The sequence below is a fragment of the Physella acuta genome, unplaced genomic scaffold (genome assembly GCF_028476545.2).
Source record: "Physella acuta isolate Inbredline_101_S28 unplaced genomic scaffold, ASM2847654v3 ptg000191l, whole genome shotgun sequence".
NCBI classification, from domain to species: domain Eukaryota; kingdom Metazoa; phylum Mollusca; class Gastropoda; family Physidae; genus Physella; species Physella acuta.
In genome coordinates this window covers 268,889-290,488 of record NW_026731710.1, presented here as the reverse complement: position 1 = coordinate 290,488, position 21,600 = coordinate 268,889, and the positions used below count along the sequence as shown (strand labels likewise).

At 33.2% G+C, this 21,600-nt stretch overlaps 1 protein-coding gene across 1 annotated transcript in view; it reads left to right on the top strand.

Annotated features, from left to right (window-relative positions):
- The window catches only part of LOC131936849 (myosin-4-like), a 94,378-nt gene extending 73,613 nt beyond the window's left edge, over positions 1 to 20,765 (top strand). The window contains exon 2 of the mRNA XM_059293948.1: positions 19,456 to 20,765. Coding sequence (XP_059149931.1) covers positions 19,456 to 20,343 — 888 coding nt within the window. The 3' untranslated portion in view covers positions 20,344 to 20,765. The remainder of the gene's footprint in view (positions 1 to 19,455) is intronic.
- Positions 20,766 to 21,600: the final 835 nt, after the last annotated feature.

Below are 21,600 nucleotides of genomic sequence, written 5' to 3'. Positions count from 1 at the left end.
CAAGAATCGGTCCAAAAACGTTATAAGAATTGTAAGAAAAACTACAAGAGAAAAGTAAAGAAATGAACATTGGAGTGAACTGTGTGGAAGAGAAATCTATTAAATTAAAAAAAAAAATCAACTTTATTTTAACACAACTAAATTTACTGAGATTCTGACTACCGATTAACCTAACGGTTTATCTTTATATGCCCACAGCAGTCATTCTTTGTAAAGCCCTGCACATATAGACTTTATACTTGCCTAATCAATTAACTTTTCCTTTTTAATTAAATTCTACTTCTTTTATATTTCGTTAAATTAGTAAATTTCGTAAAATATAACACCTTATAAAAGGCTAAGAATTGGATGCGCCTAGATATTTTGTAATGGCAGTGGCACCTCAAGGTGTCACCTCCCCCCCCCATCCAACGCCTTTTTCTCTCTGTAAAATGTTGCTGTTAGTTTCACCCCCCCCCCCCCCCCCTCGGTAAAAGCTTTAAAGTGTTCACATTTCATTTAATGATGGTATCTAATATCGGTTGTTAATACAGCTGAATGTAACATTGTTTTCTATATTTAGCAGGTTACATCAAAGTATCATCCCCCACCCCCATTGTTTTAATCGTCATTATGTACTTAAAATACTTTTTAACTGTACTTCATCATTAGTTTAACTGGCCAAAAGAGTATTGTATATATGTTGCAATTTATTTGTATAAATGTCACCCCGTAAATGGTGTCACCTGGTGCTGTCCGCACCCCCAGCCCCCGCCTGGCGACCCCTCTGAATGGGATTATTTTATAAATGTGTATGCTAGTTGAATATAAAAACTATTAGCGGTATCAAATACATAAGTTTAGGTATGTCACACATTTAGATTAATTAGTGCTCTTCTTCTTTTTATACCGCATTAGTTTGTTTTTTTAATCTTTCAGGCCTAAATAGTTTTACGTTTGGTGTATTTAAATACATTTGTTTAATTTTCTTTTTAATTTACGATATATTTCATTTGTGCTTCCCCTAAAACGTAGATCCCAAACATTTATGATGAGAATTACATTGATCGCTTAAAAATTATCTAGGAATAAAATGCGCTGGTTAAAAGGGATCAATCACTGCCCACATTGGAATCAACTAACAAAAAAACAAATATAGTAATACGAGCCAAACCGCGGCGTAGCATAAGCCGGTTTATTATCTTCTATACTTTACAGTTATTTATAATTTGTAAATTTGATACTACCAATGCTGCGAGTGAAAATATTTCGCTTTAAAACACTATCAGTAGCTCGTGAAGGACGACTATCCCTCGTGAATGTAGCCGTCATGTATTAACTTATCTCTTCTAATGTCACAAATAAATGACAGGAAAATTTTTTAGAATGAGTGTTTGGTTATGTTTTGAGGAGAAAAAATAGAGAATAAAGTTTTTTTTTTTTTTTTTTTTTTTTGGGGGGGGGGGGGGGGGGGGGGGGGGGGTTGGAACTTTGGAAAGTTTTTTAAAGCGTACACGATTAATTGTATTTGTGTTGTGAGATTATTCAGAGGCAGTGATTAATATAAAACATATACAAAGTGATAAAGAAACCATCACAAATACTTGTGCAATTATTTAAAAAAAAAAATGTCTGAGCTGTATTGGTGGTTTGTATTGTGTTGATGGCTATTACTAAACATAATACAATCAGTAAAGTAAACAAACATAGTTCAAAAATCAATTATGCTAAGTTTCGGTGACCGATTTGACCTGCCCTGGAGGCTTCAAGCAAGTGCCTGTCGTGTTAAAATATTGTGTGAGCATTTTCCAAGCATCTTCTTATCTGTATTGACATGTTCTCCTATCTTGACCTGCTAGACATGGCTGTGTTAGACACTATATCCCGCCTGTCCTATTTCAGAATTTGAATCAGAATCAAAGTCAGTTGTTAATGATGACATGTGTATTGTGTCTGTTTGTTTTGAAGACTCTCAATTTGGATTAAATTCATGAATAAACAAGCTGAACACATGTATAAAATGTGTTCACAGAAGTCTATAAAACAATGTATTTTAGTAAAATCGTTAGCCAGGAAAATGTTACGTTATGTCTTGTTAGTATCGTTATGCCCCATATTATTAGGTATACCGTAGTGACGTCCCTTGTATACTGAGTATTTATGTGTAGCGGATGTGTAGCGGATGTGTAGCGGATGTGTGAGGCAATTAACGAAAGGCCGAGTCAGAGACAGGACGTGTCGTCTGAGCTGTCTGTATATAAGCATAATATACTAAGGTTAACACAGAGAACTGTGTATGTTTAAGTAATGGAACAAATTAACACGTGAAATCTTCAGCCTTAAACTAGGTCCGATCCTAGCACTTGTCCGTGTCTCCATTAAGATCAGCTTGCTTCCCTGTCACCTGATCAAGTACTAAGTCGCTACTCATCTAGCACTAGCAAGCCCCTCCCACCAACCCCCACGTTTTATCACTAAGAGGCTTCCCCTCTAGCAATAGCTGTCTCTCCACCATTTCCCCTTTCCATCTAACATGTCGTAAACTGCTAATTGCATGCTATTTTTGTTAGACTAACAAGCCTTGAAATAAATGTTAGTACAAAATTTTCTATAATATATTTAAAGAGCTGAGTTATTCAATGAACTGTTACTGCTTTTGTAAAATAACTCAGTTGATAGTAAGCAATTAAAATGTGTATCTGTTTGTTAAACATGCATAGATTAATTTTTATTTCCACAATTTTTGTTAATGTTCTAGGAATTTAATGTCTCAGATCTTAGAACAATAGCAGCATAGTAACAGTTTGCCATTAGGTCTCTTTTGTTTAGTGATTCAAGTATGCTGATTTTATTTCCCAATTTCGCATATAGTATGTAAATGTTTTTTAGAAATTGCATGTGCGAAAAAAGAAAAAAAAATACATCGTGTTAGTTACTTCCCATTTTTTAGTCAGAAATAATCCAAGGGATACTACCTAAACATTCTTTTTGATTGTCTTAAAATGAAAAGCAAATTGAAATATGTTTTAACAAAACGTCTTAAAATAGATGTTCAAAGTAAAATTCTTATTTTTTTATTTCGAAAGAAATCTTGTAAGAAAGTCATGCATCTTTTTTTCAATTTTTTTTCAATGTTAATTTATATGGTTAACGCAATAAATGTATTAAATAATTAACCCTAACTAAAATAATTATTTAATCTGATCAATGTTCCATACGGGCCCTCTTTTTGGTGCAAGTATTTTTTTTTGCGTTTGATTACGCAACCACATATCGCTTCTCAGCCTTTTGGCTAAGATCAAAGCGTAGTATCTGATATGGAACTACATACATCCTAGTCATTTGGTCGGCTAGCAACACAGCTCTCGAGAAGAGCCACCTAGTACCTGCACTATGGTGGCTTCAATGTACGAGTGGCTAATAATCAAATCTTTTCAGCTTAACGACGCCTACCTAGGAGCAATCTTAGGTAGGATGTTCCGTCTCGACACCATTGAACCTATACTTAAAGCTCTATAGGACTCAATAAAAGAAATGATAAATCAAAAGAGAAAATATAGAAGCAAAATTAAAAGAAGAAAGAAAAGAAGCAAACTCATTGAAGATACTAAAAGGCAAGAAAAGACAAAGGGAAGGAAAGTAAAGACTTTTTGAAAACAGGAAGAAACAAGAATCAAGACGGAAAAGCAGTTTCAAGAAAAGAAACTGAAGTCCAAAGGCAAGAAAGTAAAGACATCAGGAAGAGTCAAGAATCAAGACGTAAAACAGATTGTAAATGTCTGTTACCTTATGTAACTTTCATGCAATAAAAATGCGACCTATCCGCAAAGTGAACTCCTTGCTCGAGTGGAGTAAACTGTGTGGACGGAAAAAAAAAAAAGATGTGTGTGTGCAGAAGAGAAAAATTATCTGAACTTTACCAAAAGTATGGATATTCTTATTACGGAATAAAATAACTGTTGTATATTAGCCCTATTTACACACTAAATGTGAGAATGTTTCATAAACGTTACATCGCAACAAAAAATACTAATGTTGCTCTAAGCTTTTTAACCAACGAAACGGATGGCGCTACCTATAAGGCGAATTAGGCGGTTGCCTAGGGCGCTTCCCGTAGGGGGGCGGTAAAATGGGTTGGAAAAACAAATCGAAAGATTGAGGGTGGGGGGGGTGTATGTATTTTTGTTAAACTTAATGTCGGATATGCATTTGCACGCTTGTATGTTAGTACATCTCACAGCTTCTTTCATGCGTCTCTTACCTTTTATATAGGAAAAATATACTCACATCAGTGTCCACCACACCATGATAAGTACACAACGACCACGCTATCTCTATCTTTATAACATTCTTCTTTTTGATCCTATATATATATATATATATATATATATATATATATATATATATATATATATATATATATATATATATATATATATATATGTATTTCGAAGTATTATCACATTTACACAGTATTAAAATGTTAACTGCATGTTATTGTGTTATTTTAGTTATCATGAAATAAAAGTTATCTAAATATAAACATATAACATCTCTAATTAGCTGTGTAAACTCAACTGACTCACCTGTGTGTGATATATTTTTTTTTTTTTTGTTTACTACACATCACACTGTCCACGTCTTTAGCTGACTACCCTACCCCACCCCCACTATCACCACACCACCCCGCACTACCCAGCATATTACTAGCTACAGTTGTTGCAAGAGAAATAAAAGATTAATGTTCTGTAGAGTCCAGCCAGGAAATGACCAGGATGGCAGGTGACCCAGGAATAAGCCACTCGTTAGACACGACATAGTCTAAACTAAGTTTCTATTGAATCAGTTTGAGCTACATTCAGCTTTATTGAATTTCCCTAACTTATCCCTTAATGAATCTCCGTCACTACATAAATACCAGGATATGACCAGTACGTTTGTACCAGTGTTTCTTTCAGCCAACTCTATACAAAGTGCGACCACTGCACACCATCCACTACCTGAGACAAAATAGGAACAAAATTAGTGTATATATGCTTTAGCCAGTGTCTGACCCACTGAAGGTTTCAAGTGTCTCTCGATAGTTTCAAGTGACACCCCCCCACCCCCGAGACAAAGATGTCTAAAAGAAACCATTGTTTGTATATCAATGTTTTCACCCCAGTCATCTTCTTGCCAATTCGAGTACACACTGACCACACTCAACAAGAAAGTTGGTACATCAACTTGAGAATATGACGACATTAACCCATATTCTGCTAGCGTCCCACCTTTGGGACGCTTGTAAAAAAAAAATGCTAAAATTTATTAAAAACTAGTAAAAACACAAATTATGTTTCATTGTATTTGAAAATGGTTAGACTATTGAATTTGTTTGTGTTTTGTGAAAAAAATTAATTTAGAAAAATGTTATAGCGCCGGCTTTGCAGGACTTGTCAAAATGGCGGAAAAAAGAAAACATGCGCTCAGGAAAATGCATATCTTCTAAAATATTAACATTTTAAGTGCAACATACATTTGAAACTTGTAGCAGTACCATATTTCTATCTGATAAAAATTTAAGAGTAACAATTTTTAGTAACTACTTCGTTATATCAAGTGTACAACAAGCGTCCCATAACGAATGGCCCCATGTAGATTGTTACACAAACGTCACATTTATTGGACACTAGCGAAAAACGCAGATGCAAATGTTTATGTTAAATGGTTATTTATGGTGAAACAATTGTTGACTTTGTTAACTGCTGACTTTGGGGTGTTAAGTAGTATTTATATATATTTAATTATGACCTTGACCTACATTTATGCAGATTGTTACACAAACGTCACATTTATAGGACACTAGCGAGAAACACAGATGCAAATATTTATGTTAAATGGTAATTTATGGTGAAACAATTGTTTACTTTGTTAACTGTTGACTTTGGGGTGTTAAGTGGTATTTATAGATATTTAATTATGACCTTGAGCTATATTTTCTTATATATTATTGTATTAAAAAATTGCAAATATTGAAAAACTTACATTTTATTTTTAAGTTTTCAGAATTACACTTACTGAAGTATTTAATACCATTGAATACAAACTAATTTAGTATTGCTGTAAATTTACTAGTGCGTGGTATTAAAATTATAACAAACCAGAATAATAACAATGGCCACGATTTAGGTGAAATGATTCAGTCATGGGGGTTGGTTAACTCTCTTCATATAAGAGAGCTTAAGCTACATATAGCAGAAATGTGAATTAGCTGTGTACTAGTGTCATGCCCCAATAATATTCCCCCTTCAAAGGTTCCCAATACCAGTTTTACTTTGTTAACTTTTTAAGGAGATTCCTGGTGTTAGATTGGGAGCTGTTCGCATAGTGAGGTGCATACATGGATGAGAGCCATGAACACTCAATACAAGCCCCCAGAGACGGATCCGTGCCCTAGAAATAAGGTGTCTGATGTCCTAATGTACGCCTGTGGGGGGGGGGGGGGATGGCGAGGGCAACAAAAGAGAAGATGGCTGGATGACATCTGGGACTGGACCGGAACATCTTTTGCACTTTTTTTTCACTAAGGGCAGAGTTTCTTTCAGGCATCATTTCGGAGGAGGGAGGGGGGGGGGGGGGTGGGGGGGGCTCTGCCCCCAGAAGAAAATGGAATTTAAATACAAAACATACTTTTACCAATGTCCACCCTTCCCCTGAAATTTAAGTCCCCACCCCTGAAAATTTCAAGTACGCCTCCCAAAAAAAATCAATTATTTATATTTAATTATATTACAGTTTCGATGAATAATAACAATATTTGTGATCAAGTGTGTATAATTAGATGTACTAGTCACAGCTTTACTTATTTCCAAGTGTTGTTCACTTTGATGGATGCTAGATTGAAAGAAAACTAGACTTTTGAACATAATTTCTGCATTTTAGACCATGGTATGGCTAACCCAATTGATCATTATCAGTATTTTTAGCTGTCCTAAACATTAAATCATTGGTCTAACAATACAAAATCAGTACACAGCTTAATTTTCACGTGATTAGCCATATTTCGTGAAAAATGATTTTATTTTTCAATAAATGTACATGGGGCCGTTCGTTGCTAGCGTCCCATTTATGGGACGTTTTTTAAAAAATCGATATTTAAAAAATTATTGATTTAAAAAAAAAAAAATCCATAGTCATTCCTTCATTCAGTGCCCAAAAGCTAAACCATATCAAAAAATTTTAAAAAATTGAGACCTTGGGATAATATGGGATAAGGAAATGGTGGAGAAGAGTCTAGCATTTGTCTTCTTGTGACATAAACTATTAGAAAGTTGTCATTAATTATTTTTTTTCTTTGCTATTTATATTGTGTTGATGTGTACATTCCATTTAAAACAAAATGTGACAACGTTGTCATAGAAACACTATTCAAACTAAGATTTGATTATACAGCCCTCTGAACACCTTCTACATAAACCATCATAATTAAAATGTGTTATAATGCTGCCTAGGATACATTATTCAACTTCCAGCGTTATAAAATTGCTCTTAACTTTCACAAATGTGATAATGTTACCAAAAACTTTAATATTCACCCAATGTTTACAATGTTGAGATACACTCTATACTTCTCATTCCACAGACAGTTTTATAATGTTGTTATACGCGTCTAATTCTTAACTATCATACCTATTTTCACACTAAATTGGATCAGTTAGTTAAGCGTTGCATCACCATATTATAATGTATTAATATTGCTCTAATCTTTTAAAAATACAACAAACATAGTCCATTGCAATTTAACTTTTGGCGTCTAAAATAGACGTGCCTAAGAAAATCGACACATCTTTTGTTTCTTCCCTTTTGTAAATGAATGTTCCTATGGGATGCAGCCTAAACCTATTTAACTAAAATTAGTTATTCAAATTAAGATAATGTACATGAATGTTGGTTCACATTTAAAATAAACCGGGAGTGATCTCCCCTTAAACTTTCTCGAATATTCTAATATAACACTAAGTGTGATGGCAACTCGGAATATAGACATGATTTTTGTTTACATAAACTTTTTAAAATATAATAGAATCTAGTAGAAAAAAAGAACTGCGCACCAAGAGAATGCCAAATAAAGATGTGCATAATAGTGCGCAATATTATTAGTACTTTATAAATTTACATGCGTTTTTTTTAAGAGATCGGAAATAGCGTAAATTAGTACTTCCGGTCAACGAAAATTACTCAAAATTACTTAAATGTGAATTTTCATCTATCTGTCTGAAATAGTACTCAAGTTTTAGGCTTTTGAAAAATTCAAAGTAGAAAAAGTACCACTTCCGGTTACCAGAAATTGCTCAAAAGTTGATACGGATCTACGATTTTGATATAATACTTATATATGAAATTTCATCAACCTAGCTGTAACGGTACTCAAGTTATCGTGTTTACACACACACTCACAGAAACACAGACAGACATACAGACTTACGGACAAGATTGCAAAATTATGTTTTTCCGTATCAGTGAGGTATAAAACGTCGAGATTTGTAACAATCTCGATTTTTTTTTGCACGATTACAAGACTTTCTCTATACTTCGTATATACGTGAAAGTAAAAATGCCAAGCAAACCAATCAAAACATGTAATTAGCAGTAAGAAAGTTTATGGTGCTTTTTTTGGTTCGTGCAAACATTTTTTTAAAAATTTAATTCAAATGAAACCTCGAAGATACATTACAGATTATTTCTAAGAAGATTTTTTTTTTATAATTAAACCACCATTATACTCGTTGAAAGGTTATTGGATGTTCATAATTATTTTTCTGTTTTTGCGTTCAGAATAGAAACTATTTTTTGATACTACCAAATGTACAGAGCTTCTGGCTTCCAATTAAAGTAACTGCTGATCTTTAGTGGCACACAAAGCTTCCTTTTTAATAAACATATATATATATATATATATATATATATATATATATATATATATATATATATATATATATATATATATATATATATATATATATATATATATATATATATATATATATACATATATATATATATATATATATATATATATATATATATATATATATATATATATATATATATATATATATATATATATATATATATATATATATATATATATATATATGTATATATAAATATATATAATAGGTTGTTTCCTTTCCTCATGAATTAGGTTTCTTTTTTCTTTTTTATTCTACTTAGTTTATCTTTTCTTAAAATAGTAAGATTTCTAATCATCTAACACATTACAATCGTATAGGAATAGAGGACGCCTAGATATTTTATAATGGTGCTAATGTTACAAAATGTTTGGTTTCAAATGCGATATTTTCTTTTTCTGTTATAGATGACTTACAACGTTACAATAAACTGGATTTCCTTACCTATAATTATTTTAACCAATTTAAACCGCCAAACTTAATAGTGAGTCAGGAATTATTAATTTTTTTTGCATGCAACCATTATGTCCACATAAACCTACTAGATTTGTTATTAATAAAAAAAAAACTATAAAATACGAAACTAAATGGCCATTTTAAAATAAATTTTTAAAGATCTACTTTAAACTAAAGATTGTAAAAATCTAATCATAATTTTACGCCAATTATCGTTAACTTTTAATAACATTATATGCCAGTGCATCTGATTTACCAGATTTCTGATAAGAACGTTCTACTTTTTAGTTTAGATTTCTGTATCGCTTCTCAGCTGTAACGACACTTTCCAGTGACATTGACTGATGTTTTATGTGGTCCAGTCCATATGGAGACTATCTTGGAAACATCACATTGTTGGGTGACTACAATGTAGAATAGACAGTAAACTGTGATTCTGTTCATGGAAGCTTAACCTACACCAATCGTCTGTATTTGACTCAAAGCCCCAAAATGTAAACAATACATTTCTGTAGTTTTATTAACGTCATGGATGTGACGACCTCGGATGTGTGTTCTAAGTAGTTCATAATAACACACTTGAATACTTTATTTAAAAGATATTATTTTGCTCTTTTTAAATTAATTTTTACAGATAATGCGAAAAAATTAATTTTATGTGCATTTACAAAACGTCTTTTTTATTTTTTTTTTATTTTGCTTTCAGATAAATACATTAGATATAATAACTGTGTAATTTATAGATGCTTGAAAATTCAAATAATCATCATTAATTCCTGTTTTCGCTCTTTTTGATTACCTGAACCAGGGGTCGGCAACCTTTTGAAGCGGAAGAGCCAAAAGTTACAATTTTAAAAATTTCCCTGGTTTTAAAGAGCCACTAACATTTTTTTATTTCAAATATTTTTTTTTTATTAAGATTATTAGTATTTGTTCAAAGAGCTGGAGAGCCGCATCTTGATATCAAAAGAGCCGCATGCGGCTCGCGAGCCGCAGGTTGCCGACCCCTGACCTGAACCAATTGTTTTATTTTAGTTTAAATGTTAAACTAATGCTGTACTGAATATTACTTTAGTAGATGTTTGATTCATTCGGATTAATCTGTGATAAAAACAGAGGCGTAGCTACCCTTCCCGGCGCCCGGGGACAAACTTTTCTATTTGCACCCCCCCCCCCCCCTCAAACTTTGGATTTGCACCCCCACCCTCGAGATTTCCATTTGCACCCCCACCCCTCAAACTTTCGATTTTCACCCCCCTCAACCTTTCAATTTATTTAGAGGAAAGATGTAGAGAGTTGAAATGTTGAGTTAGAGATAGGTAGCGCTAGAGGAAAGATGTAGAGAGTTGAAATGTTGAGTTAGAGATAGGTAGTGCTAGAGGAAAGATGTAGAGAGTTGAAATGTTGAGTTAGAGATAGGTAGCGCTAGAGGAAAGATGTAGAGAGTTGAAATGTTGAGTTAGAGATAGGTAGTGCTAGAGGAAAGATGTAGATAGTTGAAATGTTGAGTTAGAGATAGGTAGTGCTAGAGGAAAGATGTAGAGAGTTGAAATGTTGAGTTAGAGATAGGTAGGGCTAGAGGAAAGATGTAGAGAGTTGTAATGTTGAGTTAGAGATAAGTAGCGCTAGAGGAAAGATGTAGAGAGTTGAAATGTTGAGTTAGAGATAGGTAGCGCTAGAGGAAAGATGTAGAGAGTTGAAATGTTGAGTTAGAGATAGATAGCGCTAGAGGAAAGATGTAGAGAGTTGAAATGTTGAGTTAGAGATAGGTAGTGCTAGAGGAAAGATGAAGAGAGTTGAAATATTGAGTTAGAGATAGGTAGCGCTAGAGGAAAGATGTAGATAGTTGAAATGTTGAGTTAGAGATAGGTAGCGCTAGAGAAAAGATGTAGAGAGTTGAAATGTTGAGTTAGAGATAGGTAGTGCTAGTGGAAAGATGTAGAAAGTTGAAATGTTGAGTTAGAGATAGGTAGTGCTAGAGGAAAGATGTAGAGAGTTGAAATGTTGAGTTAGAGATAGGTAGTGCTAGAAGAAAGATGTAGAGAGTTAGAATGTAGATAGTGTTAGGGATGGTCATGGGAGCGTGTATGGAGAAGTCAAGTGTTAAGTGTAGTTAGATAGTGTTAGTAGAATGTCATGCTTTAGTTATGGTAGGAGTCGATAAGATGTCTACAATACTGCATAATATATATATATACAAGAGATACATACTTTACAAAGTTTACACAAGTATTTAAACTTAATAGAAACATCTTTAAAAAATTATACAATTTAAACACGCCAATTAAACACAACACATGATAGTTTAATATTTTATAGAACGATCCGCTTGTCTATATAAGTATTTTTTTTTTGAGTTTATCTTAGTCGAGTGTAATAAATGTTACCGGCATCAACTAAATATGCATGTCACACAAAAAACATATTATTATGGTGTCTGTCTAATTTTGAATAGGAATGTGTTTGTTGTTTTAACCTTACAAGCCTTAATTCAAATGTATTTATACTGAACAAATCTAAAATATATTATTTTTCTACCTGACACCGGGACACCTTGATCAATCTAGAGTTCCTTTCACTCTGAAATGGCTTCATAAACAGCAAATCTGCAAAACATTAATTAACACCAGCATTTGTAAGGCTATGCTTACTTATACTTCCCCTGGAGAAGATTGTAGAGAGAAGCCACTTGAGACTCAGCTCGAGGAGTTTAATAAAACCAATGGACCCACAAGATCTCTGTTTAACCACAGCGAGGAGCTTAATAAAACCAATGGACCCACACGATCTTTGTTTAACCACAGCGTCAACACTAGTCATGCAAGTCGACATCACGGCATAAGGACAACAGAGACTTCAAGGCCGTACCATTAGACAACTCAAAAGTCATAAAAATTCTCTGCTATTAAAATACTGAACATCAGATACTTGCTATATCTCATCTGATAGATTTTGGCGTAACAGTTCAATACCACAACTTCGACTCACGGGTTGTACACGCTACATAATACACAACGTAAAAATAACAACATCGACAACACACACAAAAAGAACACACAATAAATGCTACCATCCCTAATTGCATTGAAATAAATTTCTACCACATTTCCATCAACATACTCATTACCACCCAAAGCAAAAATCAAACTAAACCACACTACAAATATTATGGTATTTGATTAGGATTAGATACATAAATTTAAAATAATATTTATTCATATAAAAAAACACACATGTTTCACAAAACAAAGCAATTTTTCGTCCCAATATTTTGCTAAATTTTTGACTTGGCATCACCCCCAAAATGGTGTGACATCAAAAGAGCTGAATGCGGCTAGCGAGCCGCCGACCCCTGTCCTAAGCATTTACACCTACAGAAAATATAATAACTTGTAATTGCACTTGTGGTGTTTAAAATAGAGGTGCCTAACACAATTGACATTGCGTGTGTTACTTCCCTGATAACAATCTATATAACCCAGGAATACAACTTAAACCAACATAAAAACTATTTCTTTAAATAACGCACATTGCCATCAACAAAAGTACACATTTAGAAAAGTGCTAAGCAAAAAAAAAAAATTTAATGTCATTAAGAAAGTTTATGTTGTATTTTTTTTCTTCGAAAACATGACAGCGTTTGTTGCTTCCCTTATGGCGATAAAAAAAACCAAGGGATACAACCGAAAAGTATTTATAAATATTCTTCTTAAAAAAAATGACATTTCCATTTATATATTTATACATTTATAAAAACAACAAACAAAACAAATATGTCAACGTTAATAAGAAAACTGTTAGTGTATTTTACTTTTTACAATCGGTTATTTATTTATTTATATAAAACTTAAATTAAAACTCATATATATATTACAAATTATTTCTTATAAGAATTTATTTTTTCAGATTTAAGTAATGCTTCTGCCTTATTACCGATTCCTCTAAATATAACTTTGTTTTAACACAGAATTGAGCTTTATATATTAGATATGGCATTATTTTACAAATTTATGTTATGTTAATATATTAATTTTAAATGGCCGCCGTAGCATGTGTTTGAAAATAGTGCTCCGTATATTTCCATTTTTAATGTATTATTTGTGACAATTTTGTATTTTCTTATTTTCAAAATTTGGATTTTAATGACAGTGATTGAATCGAGATACCCTTAGTCTGCGTGTTTTTATTTCTGCCTGTGGACTTCATTTTGATTGAATCGAGATACCCTTGTTATCTTAATTTAGTCTGCGTGTTTTTAATTCTGCCTGTGGACTTCATTTGTAAGTAAATTTTCATACTAAACAAAAACAATTGAAACTTGTTGAGTGTATTTTGGTCCTGGTGGGGCCAAAACACAAAAACAAAGAATGGATGAAGATGGCTTATTCTTTGACGACTGCATACCGGGATTCAAAGCTTTCTTCCACGAACCAAATACCAAATTTCTAAATTAATGATTTACATCAATCGATTGAATAAGTTAACGAAAATACCGTTTAATTAGATTAACGTTGGCGAAACGCCGCTACCATTTTACACGCCAATCAATTTATTATTACCAAATGTCTCTACAAACTAGATGTGTTATACAAATGTCAAAATCACATATAGAAGCTATCAGTATAATAAACTTATCTATCTTGAGAAGTCAATTAAGTTGATTCATGTTAAATCAAACTTTAAAGGAGTTGGTTGGGAATAGACTAGCATTTGTCTCCGTGTGATCTTAACTTTAAAAAAGTCGCTATTAATGAATGGTGTCTAAAGTAGAGGTGCCTGACATAAATGACAAGCATGTGTTACTTCCCTTTCAGCTTTCAATGTACCCAAGGGACTCAACCTACACCTATTTATTAAACTATTTATTCAAATTAAAACCATTTACATTTATGTAGGTACACATTTATAAACATGTTAAGTAAAACAAATATTTCAAAATCAGTATGATCAACGTAATTTTTTTTTTTACTTCTTTAAACTATTTTGTGTGTGTTAAAAATATAGTTAAATTGTAACACCTTAGATAAGTTATATATTATTTCTTATACTTTTAATCTTGAAAAATTATGATATAGTCCGTGAATTGTTTTGAGCTTCTAATACCTTTCCTATAATTTTTCCCCTCAAAAACTCACATAATTATAATTTAGCAGAACCGAAAGTACAGATATTCTCACTAACTATTAAGGTAAAATTCTGATTTTACAAACAAAGCAGACCGTCTTTGTAAATAACTACTTATATATGTAACTAGTGTTATCTTTTCCTCTCCAATTAGTATTGCTAATTCTACTTATTTTATCTTGGGTTAAAATAATATAATACATTAGAAGAAGGTAGGATATGGAGGCGTCAATGTATTTTACAATGTTGAAATTAAGTGAAATGTTTTTTTTTAATTGTTTTAGCCGACTTACACAATTGCAATAACATCAGAGCTGGGTGGTCTCAGGAACGTCAGGAATGTATATTCGAGTAAAGCCACAATCAAAAAAGAACATTCTAGAGGGAAGACATATGTAATTTTGTGTTTGAATTATTTAAAAAAAAGACTAATTAAAAAAGAAGAAAATAATAGTGAATGCAACTATTATGATCCTCCTTGATGTGGCAAATACTCTCTATCGAGTCATACCGCACATAAATATATAGCCGCAGCTACAGAATGACTTGTTTAGTCTAAGGTTTGTCTCGTTGGACAAGACGTCCTTTAATAATAATATTAGTATTGTGCTTTATTAATGTTATGTTATTATTATTGACTGATTGCCGATATTTGACTTAGTAAAAAGGTTTAAAATTATTATTAAATAAGTAACTCAGTTTAACAATCATTTAACTTTTAATACATGAAGTTAAAAAGAATAATTGACATAGGAGCAACGTTTTAACTTAGTCAGATCAGCCTGAAATGGGCGACTGGTCTCCAGGGCGGCGTGGTCACACTTGCTAACACACGGGCCTATGTAGTGTCTCTTCACCCCAAGCTGAACGGCTGTAAAATACATTTGACAATCTTCCTAACATATGTGTGATATTCACATTCATTCAGTCTTCAGACACACACAATTTTACAATTGTTACGAATACATTTACATTAGCTTTACATAAGGCATAAACATTACTAGAAATATATTTTTCATTCATACATTTTTTATACGCGTCCCATACTTATTAATTAGAATATATATATATATATATATATATATATATATATATATATATATATATATATATATATATATATAACAGTACAGTAAACAAAAGTAAGTGTCAATTACCTTCCAATGAAGCCACACAATCCTCTACACACGTTGCCAAACGTACGTTTAATTTATCCGTGGAGAACAAGTGTCGTAGCGCCAAAATAAATATAATGTTAAAATGGCTAGTGCCTTAACACCCAAAAAAAACGTGTACCTCCGAAGAGGGGAGAAGGTAGAGTGACCGGACTGTGGCGTCCCTATCTTCAGGCTCCGCCCAGGGGCGGAACTACAGTGCCGCCAGACCCCGCAATGAGGCGGGGGGGGGGGGGGCTTAAGCCATTTTAGGGGCCCATAGCCGACCATAATAAATTTTTTATAGTTCCAAAAAAAAATTCTTGCATTTTTGACTTGACGGTAAAAGCTTTTGTAAATAACAAACAGATCTACTACAGTTGTGATGTTATACAGTAGCTAACACATGCTGTTGCGTAAAAAAATATACATGTGTGATCTGTCGTGTGAAAGATAGGCAAACGTTCAAAACTCTTCCATGACTTATGTCCCTTTTTTAAATAGTTAAATAGGGGTACTCATAAGCTCCTTTTAATATATTTGTACTAAACAAATTAAAAAGCAATTTCTTCTCTTAATTATTATTACAAAAAATAAAAGAATAAAAGTTAAAGACTGACATAGCATAAAAGGGAAATATATTTAAAACAAATAATATGAATAGAAAAAAACATAAAAATAAACATAACACGAGAAACAATTACACATACAAAGCTTTCACGTTTTTTTTTTTTTTTTTTGACCGGCTCAATATTAGAGGGTCGGCTGAATTACAGCAAACATATTGAATAAACTAGTTCTAAATTTAAAAAAAAATAAAAATAAACTCAAAACAGACCAATGCACAAACACACATGACATGTTGTAATTTGTTTAAATAAAAAAAAATAAAAAAATATGTTTTTCAAAACCCGATCAGGCCAGAAATGAAAATCTAATTTATAAGTTATGTGTTTGTATATATATATATATATATATATATATATATATATATATATATATATATATATATATATATATATATAAGAGTGGGGCCCAAAATTATTTTTTTGCGGGGTGGCCCATTTTTTCTAGTTCCGCCACTGGCTCCGCCCCCATAACCGCAGTCCGAGGTCCAGGCCCGGTCAGCCTTACGATACCGGTGGACTCAGGCTCAGGTGTGTACCGTTACCTGTGGGGTAACAAGAAGGGGGGGGGGGGGAATGGGAGACACCATGATAGATATGTATAATCTATCATAACACTTGAACACGTCGAGACGAATCTCTCGCTGTATTGTTTCCTTAGCTAATACATTTTCCCTTATATTATATAAATTATAAAATATAAATTTTCTTTTATATTTTATTTCATCTTGTAAGGTCTCAATAGTGTTAGAGGGCGAGAGACGACGAGATTTCATTAAATAAAACTCAGCACACCTGTTTACAATATTACATGTATTGTGAAAGATTTAAAAATTTGTGTGTACTGTTAAATGTGATAAACTTGATATGCTCCTCTTATAAACATATAGTGTGCCGCCATGATGGTAGGTTGAGCATCGTTCAAATTATTTTGTCCATTGTAATTCATTAATAATTAAACAATAAATATGAATAAATATATTTTAATGTTTCGTTAATTGTAAATAGGATGCTATTAAAATATATATTATTGTTGCTCTACAGTTCTTTTTTTTTACGAACAACTTTCTCTACCTCGAATCAGCTGGGTGGACTCAGGGAAAATCTACGGACTTGAATCCCGATCAGTGTTTCTTCCAGACTTTTTTCTCCGAGGGACCCAGGAAATTTTCGGGGAGGGGGGGGGGGGGGTGGGGGCGGACACTGTTAAAAGCATATATTTTCTTTATATAAATATATAAATTAAATTTATTTCGTTCGGGGGGGGGGGGGGGGGGGCGGTAGACTTTCTCCCCCCCCCCCCCCCCCCTCGAAGAGATGCCTGAAAGAAACTCTTATCCCGATTCGAACTTCAGACTATCAGTTTAGAAGTCATATACTCTACTATACAACCTTAACGTCCCATGTCAATTACCTAATTAAGTAGTCTTTATACTGTATTACAATTATAACTATCTATAAAGTTTTACTTGAGACAAAGTCAGGGGGATATGTGTTGAACCCAAGTGTTTGGTTCAGAGTTTATCTTCATTAACCAAGCAGTAACTAGAATACATATAAGTCGATCAATCAGAGAAGCTGTACCAGTTCTACCTCTTTTGCTACAACACACGAGCTGGCTATGTTTTGCCACAATATTAAGCTTTACTACTAACATGACTTACAGGACTATTTACCTCTTTAAACCTAAGTCTAACATTTATCTTTCTTGTGTCCGACTTTTTTTAGAATCAAACAATGTTTTAAATGCTTACAAGACAATACACTTGTTTAAGTCTACCATTTAGCTTTCTTGTACTAGACATGACAGGGAAAACAAAGGTTTAGATCCAAACAATGTTTTAATTTTGAACCAAGCTCTTGGTTACTAGAACAAGCCATAATTTCTGTATTGTATATTATAGTATGTGTCATTTGACATATGCATCACAGTGAGAGCCACAAGTATATATTGCGAAATTAGTCATTACATAATATAGATCTAGTCATTTTAATTTTATTTACTTTTAAATTGAAGCGAATTGTGTGTCTATGAAGAACGTTGGCGATTGATAGTTAAAAAGAAAATAAATTCTTTTTTTTTTTAAAAATGTCCTATCCTCTTTAAACTACACATGTTTGTTTCTGTTGTATGAATAATACATTCAAAATGTATAGATTCATTAACAACGAAATATAGACCATGATTTTGATCCTTACCTTATGTGTTTGCAATTATCCATGTAGGTCTGACAAGTGTCCGTTTGAAAAGTAGCTTACATTCATTCTATCTTCCTTTGGAAAAGTAGCTTACATTCATTCTATCTTCCTTTGGAAAAGTGGCCTATGGGAAAACGATCTTTAAACAAAGTTTTATTTGAGCACATATATTAGACCCCCACCCACCATCGGGAAACACATTTAATTTTGATAAATCAAGTTTGGACGTGACTGGTACATTCTAACACACAATGTATCAATGTTTCCCCTAAAACTGCCAAGAACACTCATTTAGCTTTTAATGTCATTGTATTGCAATAAACTCACAACTTTCCAAAGCCATGTTGCCATACATTCTGTATTTCTTATCCCATACACAATGTAAGAATGTTACCCTGTGCTTGTAAACCTACATAAAATGTTTTGATTTTAAGTTTGTGTTTTAAATTGGAGGTGTGAAAAACATTTTAGCATTGTGCTAGTTACTTCCCATGTATACATTAAAGTAATTCCAAGGGACGTTACCTTAAGTTACAAAAAGACGTATTAACATGTACTGAAAAAAAAATAATTCCTATTTAAAACTATGAAAACAATGCCTGGGATAAATTAATATTTTTACTTTCAAAAGTAATGTTGTACGTATTTATGTATGCTTTATACTATTAAAAAATAAAATATGTGTATGTTTGAATAAAAAGAAAACATTGGAAATATCTCTTAAATAATATGTACATTAGTAATTATGCACATTACTCAGTATTAAGAGTTCATTCTGGATTATACTGATCTCAATATATATGCGACACCTTTTTCATTGTCTAGAAATTTTTAAAACTAGCATTGCTGCCAAGGTAAATCTCAATGGATCTAAATGACTTACCTAATCATAAATTAAAAAGTGGGCAAGACAGCAGCCAAATGAGTGCTAATCAAGAATGTAAAACCCCAGCAGCAGGTGACTAGATCAAGGAACTGTTTACACCATTTTATGACTTTGATGACATTGTCAAAGTGGCAAAAGATGGTTACCAAACAGAGGAAAGTAAAATAAAACCTGTCCCCATTCTTGACCCTGTCGCAATAAGGGAAGTTTTTGAACGAGTACATAGTCGCATCGTCGAGGCAGAAAAGGAAAAGCTTAATGCCTTACAAGAAAAAAAAGAAAAAGAACTAGAAAAGAAAATAGACCCACGCAGTTCAAGTATTTGGAACACAGATGAAATCAGCACTCTTCGAAATGTCTATAGATCAGCTAAAGGGGAAATCATCAAGCTTGAGGTTGCACTTAGAGAACAAACAGCCCACAGTAATTCCTTACAAGATACAGTGTTAAAACAGCGATTGGAGATAGAAGATCTTAAAGAAAAACTAAAGGAGGCTTCAAAATCTAACAAACGACTGGTCATACACAGAGACAGTCTGCAGAATGATTTGGCTGTGCTTGAAGTCAAACTGGCAGCCCTCACAGACATGTGGCATGAGATACAAGCTGAAAAGGTGAAAGCCATGGAAGATACAAAATGTTCCCACATGGAACTTGACAAGGAACGGCTCATCCGGAACGACCTGGAGGCCAAACTCTTACAAGCCGAACAAAATCTGCAACGTGAAAAATCTCTGCTGGAGCGGAACATCTCCGCTAAGTACGAAGCGGAGATAAAAGACTTGCAGGAAGTGGTGCGTGATCTGATGCTAGAGCTACAAGAGGAGAGGAAGCTCCACAACGCATCCAAGAGAGGGTTGGAGCATTTAAGGAACCACTTCTCAAGTTTACCGCTACAGCATATTTTGCCACCCAATGCTGCTGTGAAAAATGAAGTTGAAGTTATTGACCATATTAGTCTCAGTTAGAAAATGTAAACCAAACAGACATTTAGCAGCTGGAAAACGAAGTTGAAGTTATTGACCATATTAGTCTCAGTTAGAAAATTTAAACCAAACAGACATTTAGCAGCTGGAAAACGAAGTTGAAGTTATTGACCATATTAGTCTCAGTTAGAAAATTTAAACCAAACAGACATTTAGCAGCTGAAAAACGAAGTTGAAGTTATTGACCATATTAGTCTCAATTAAAAAATTTAAACCAAACAGACATTTAGCAGCTGAAATTAACACACATCGCTGTTGAATTTTGAAGGAAAGCAGCATTTGTTTGCAATATGTGATTCTTTGACGAAATTCACAGTTATTACTTACTTTCTATTAAACTAACATACAAATGTGATTAAAGTTCATTGATCATTGTTTTCAAATATTGTATTTTTCATGTAATATAAACTGATTTATTGTAAAAATCAAAAAAAAAAAAAAAAAAAAAAATATGCGACACCTTATATCTATATATGTAACTACAATATCACTATTGGTTTACAAAGGCGTCTATTTTAAAGACGTGTAATAACCATTGCTACAACGTGTTCACTTTGGGTATTGCTGTTTTTGTTTCCATACCAGTCTGTGGTTGTGTGACCTTGGTATGAGGTACGTCTGGTGTGGTGGTGTTAGCTGTGGTTGCTGTTCAGTTGTTATGTTTGAGGTTTGTAGTGTCAAGCTGTGGCGTGATTACATTCCGTGTTGTTGTTTGCGATGTTAGTTGAGTTTGGTCTTTGTAATTTAATTTAATGTAGTATGGAATGTCTGCTGTTGTTTTTTTTTTCTGACTAGATATGTGATCATAATGCAAGGACATGTTTTTTTTTGTTTTTGTTTTTTTTTTCTTAACTCTCTTATTTCAAAAGTCACCCTTAAATATGTTACAACATTCCGACATCTGGAATAGTATACCTTACACATTTAATTAAACTAACATCTTTGTATACATTTATAAGGTCAATTTTACGTGCGGCGTCAAAACGGCCAATGACAAAACGGCCCCGTCAAAACGACCCCGACAAATCGGCCCCGACAAATCGGCCCCGTCAAATTGACCCCGTCAAAATGGCCAGCGACATATGGACCCCGTCATATAGGCTCCCGGCAAATAGGCTCCAGTCAATAAGGCTCCCGGCAAATAGGCTCCAGTCATTTAGGCTACAGACAAATAGGCTACCGATATATAGGCTCCGGACAAAAGGGCTCCAGTCAATAAGGCTCCTGACAAATAGGCTC